The 4,421-nt window shown below is 35.3% G+C and overlaps 1 protein-coding gene across 1 annotated transcript; it reads left to right on the plus strand.

Annotated features, from left to right (window-relative positions):
• The first annotated feature begins 834 nt into the window (after positions 1-834).
• On the plus strand, positions 835-2,253 carry LOC122973005 (BICD family-like cargo adapter 2). The gene is made up of 5 exons (XM_044340455.1): positions 835-1,294; positions 1,422-1,484; positions 1,596-1,658; positions 2,067-2,129; positions 2,207-2,253. The coding sequence occupies exons 1-5, from the start codon at positions 1,048-1,050 to the stop codon at positions 2,251-2,253; spliced, it is 483 nt and encodes a 160-aa protein (XP_044196390.1). The 5' UTR covers positions 835-1,047.
• The last annotated feature ends 2,168 nt before the right edge of the window (positions 2,254-4,421 follow it).

A 4,421-nucleotide genomic window follows, 5' to 3' on the forward strand; every position in this document is an offset into this window, starting at 1 on the left:
ATGTGTTCAATGTTAGTGGAATTAATCTTTTATCATTAACTAGAGTCAGCAGTGATGTTGTCATTGTGTTTTGTTATTAATGTCAGACATTAAAGTAACTCCTAATGTATGTGTGTAACACATGTCTTAGTCTGGGAAAACCAACCCATACACACAAAAAGATCAGAGACTGAAATCCCACTTATCAACTGTTTAGTTCTGATGAGGATCTGATGATCATTCAACATTAAAGGTTCACAACTTTTCTGTCTTAAGACAACAGTCAGGTGTGTATATGAACAGTGAAAGAGGTTTTCCTTATTGTAATCATTCCTCCCGTTCATACTGGATATTAAAAGATCCCCTTTAAATGTGCTTTCAATGTAAGTGATGGAGGCCAAAAGTCATTTTGTGCAGAAATGCATTTAAAAGTTGATGTGAAGCTTATATGAAGCTTCAACACTCTGAATTAGTCATATCAAGTGGATATCTGCCACATTTACAGTGTTTTTAGCATCAAATTCCCTCTTTGTGTTTCCTCACACAGTGTTTCACTGTTGAGCTATAGTGGAAGTATAGTAACAAAAAGAGGAACTTTTACACTAAAAAGACTGTAATGTTGAAAGTGATCTAATTGATTTGACTCATTTGGATGGCTGAAGCTTCATATTAGCTTCAGATAAACTTTTAAATATATTTTTGCACAAAAGGAGGCTTGTGGATTTTGGCCCCATCAATTACATTATAAGTGCATTTTGAAGGGATCTTCTAATGTTCAGTATGAACAGGAATATTTAATGTTCATAAGGGCACCTGACTGTGAAAGACTGTGAACCCGTCCTTTAATGTTGTTATATTGAAGGGAAGAACATCATTCTAACTTGTTGATTGCTTTAAACTCAGTTCAGTGTTCAAGGATCTTTGGTGCTATTTTTATATTTGTTATCAAAGACACCTGTGTCATTCTCATACAGCAGTTCAATGACCTGTTTTACGTGTATATAAAGACGGGAACTGAGCGAGACGTGTCAGACTGCAGCTTGCTGTCTAAAGAGGTGATATTTCACAATGAGGAGTGCTGCAGCTTTTCTGGCATTGCTGCTCTGTCTGTACTGGACGAGGGCTCAGGGTGAGAGTGGAGGGGTGAGAGAGAATGATATCACTCAGACAGAGGTTCAGTCTGAGATCCTGGATGTTAAAGCAACCAGTGATCAGACTAACATCACCCCTGATATCTGGGCTGAGCTGAAGGAGCTGAGATACATGGTGATCCAACACAGTCTGGAGCTGAGGAAGATGGAGCAAGAGAATACAGGTTCATTCAAATAGTGCTAAATCAGATTCATGCAGTTTTCACATATTATACATTTTAATGTCATTTTACACTTGACTGTTGATCGACTGTAAACCTTTCATAATAGTAACTAGAAATGTGTTCACAGATTTGGAGGCCAGATTGAACACTACTGAAAACATGGTGGAGGAGCTCAAGAGGGAGAACACCGGTAAGCTGCAAAACACACAGCTGCCAGTTTATTAGCTACACATACGTGTATTTCAAGTTCCAGTTATGTATTTTACCTCCTTTACAATAAAATTGTTAAATGTATTCACAGTTTTGGAGGCCAGAATGAACGACAGTGAAAATTTGGTCAAGGAGCTCCAGAGAGAGAACATAGGTAAGCTTAAAAAAATCAAAGTGTGAAAATGAAACTGAATATATTATGTTGGCAATGAGAAAATATTTAGTGAGATTAAGATAAGGGTAAGTTTCATTGATGATGTTTTGGTGGGAAAACTTTAAACATCAGAGTACACAGGTAAGCTACAAAAATCAATAAAAAGCAAAAATAGCATCGTATGATAGAAATATAAACATATTTAGTTAGAAAATTATCATGATAAAAGGTTCATAATTAACCTTTTTGTGAAAAAAACGTTACAGTTTTGGAGGCCACAACAAACATCGGTGAAAATCTAGTTTAATTCATGCAATTTTCACATATTATAAATTTTGATGTCATTTTACACTTGACTGTTGATTGACTGTAAATTTCTCATAACAGTAACTAGAAATGTGTTCGCAGATTTGGAGGCCAGATTGAACACTGCTGAAAATGTGGTGGAGGAGCTCAAGAGAGAGAACACCGGTAAAAAAAGAAAAGAAAATATGAATAAAAATGGCATTTTATGTTGGAAAACATGTTGTTGATTAAAACTCAATCAGATGTGAAGTCCAAAAGTGATGAAAGAGGAGTAAAAAGATCTATTTAGAAGAAACAAGTTTAACATATTGATAAAATTTTACATGTGGATGATTTTAATTTATTTCCCCTCTAACGCAGTTTTTTTTTATTTCAGTTTTGGAGGCCAGATTGAACACTGCTGAAAACGTGGTGGAGGAGCTCAAGAGGGAGAACACTGGTAAGCTGCAGAATCCACAGCTGCCAGTTTATTAGATACACATACATGTTTTCAAGTTCCAGTTATGTAGTTTACCTCCTTTACAATAAAAATGATGAATGTGTTCACAGCGTTGGAGGCCAGAATGACCTCCAATGAAAATGAAGTGGAAGAGCTCAAGGGAGAGAATGCAGGTGAGCTGCTTATATCATTATTAAAAAGTCAAAATGTCATATTATGGTAGTAGTGAGAATGGCAACGGTAAATCGAGGGTCATCCTCTGTGCAGCAGGATGCAGAGTGATATGAATACAGTTATTAAATGAGGCAGAAGTGACATTTTGCAGCTGTTACTGATGTGAGAGGAAAATATTCTCTCTATGTGTGTCTTCCACATTCACACAGAACGACAAAAGGTGGCGTTTTCTGTTGGCCTTACTGATGCAGGAGCAGTTGGACCCTTCAATACTGAAACCACACTTAAGTTCAGTAAAGTTTTCACCAACATCGGCCAGGCTTATAGCCCAACTACAGGTACATATACCTCTTTCACCTTCTCACACTGGTTTTATTTGAATTATTACACAATCTTATAGATTTATGATCCAACTTATAATTTTTTTTGGAATTGCCTTTTCATGCAAAACTTTTATTGAATCCTTAGTTGTCCAAGAGCGGAATATCTCTGAATATCTGAAATTGTCTGTCTCGCCATTTTTCCTTTTTCGTATTTCTTGTCTTCTTAGTAGGCTAGTTCAGGGTTGGAAGCTCTTATAAAGCTCTTTCAGATAAATTATGTTATACTGGGATATACATGATGCCATTTTGGTGAAGGGACTTTCTCTTTTACATAGTTTGCACATGTTTTAAAGTATTATATAACTATTTTTATTTCATTTGGCAGTCTTTCTTTATTCTAATGGGTTCTTCTGTGAAAGCTTTGATAGTTGTCACTTGTATTTGGTTTGGTTTGTGTTTTTACTGAATTGACTAATTCCCAGAGTTAGACACACACCTATAAAGCCTGATAAAAGCAATTAAAAAACATTTTCCTGTTGAACTGACATAAGATTTTAATGGTGAGAAAAAGACTGAATTCCTCCTTTGTTGTAGGTGTCTTTACAGTTCCAGTCAGAGGAACCTACTACTTCAGATTCACCGGGTTTGAAGATCGGTCAAGTTGGCTAGGTATTGAATTGTATCACAATGACAAGAGAATTACTGGTAGTTATGATGGAAATTATGACGCTAGCAATGTCATAGTGTCTAATGGATTTGTTCTTCAACTGGAAAAGGGAGATGAGATCTACATGGCTCTCATCAAAGGCTACGGTGTTTCTGATGATTACAATAATTGTACCACTTTTAGTGGATTCCTACTTTTTGCTATGTGAGGTCTGCTGTAAAAACACCCACAGTTGATTGCATGAAGTCTCAATGTTACAATATTAAAAATATGAAATCCAAATAATCTGTTTGTGTGTGTGTTTTTGTCTGTTTACATGAACAAGACACAGGATGAAAAAGTTCTCTACTGACAATATCAAACAACCTCTCCACAGTTTAAAAAACAAGTTACATTTTAGTGTGTTTTTTTTATTTTTAGGAAAAAATAAAAATAAAAATAATACTAAACCAAACCGATCCTGCAAAACTTCAGATCACGCCCTCCACTTATTTATTTTTATTTCTTTTAAATGTTTTCTTTCCTTTCTTCACATGCTGTCCCCTGTTACCTATCTGTGTCCTTTTATGTTTTGTAAACCAATATCATCTCCTGTTGCCTTTGTATTAATTAGTATGTCCATATTGTCTATATATGTATGCACTTATCAGTGAATAAAAAAACATTCTAGTGTTAATGAATATGAGGAGGATGTCATATGTAAAAAAAATAATTTCACAAAGCATTTTGAAGAAAAGTACAACTCCTGTAGTAGCGACAATATTCTATGACTCCATACACAACTGTTTTATGAAGAGAGAACACAGCAACCTTTTTGTGAAAAATGTTACAGTTTTCGAGTCCAGAATAAATAC

The sequence above is a fragment of the Thunnus albacares genome, chromosome 21 (genome assembly GCF_914725855.1).
Source record: "Thunnus albacares chromosome 21, fThuAlb1.1, whole genome shotgun sequence".
NCBI classification, from domain to species: domain Eukaryota; kingdom Metazoa; phylum Chordata; class Actinopteri; order Scombriformes; family Scombridae; genus Thunnus; species Thunnus albacares.

Coding starts and splice junctions, on each gene's coding strand:
- LOC122973005 (XM_044340455.1), top strand. CDS start 1,048: ATGAGGAGTGCTGCAGCTTTTCTGGCATTGCTGCTCTGTCTGTACTGG. Junction 1,485..1,595: donor GCTCAAGAGGGAGAACACCG/GTAAGCTGCAAA, acceptor ATGTATTCACAG/TTTTGGAGGCCAGAATGAAC. Junction 2,130..2,206: donor GCTCAAGAGAGAGAACACCG/GTAAAAAAAGAA, acceptor AAACTCAATCAG/ATGTGAAGTCCAAAAGTGAT.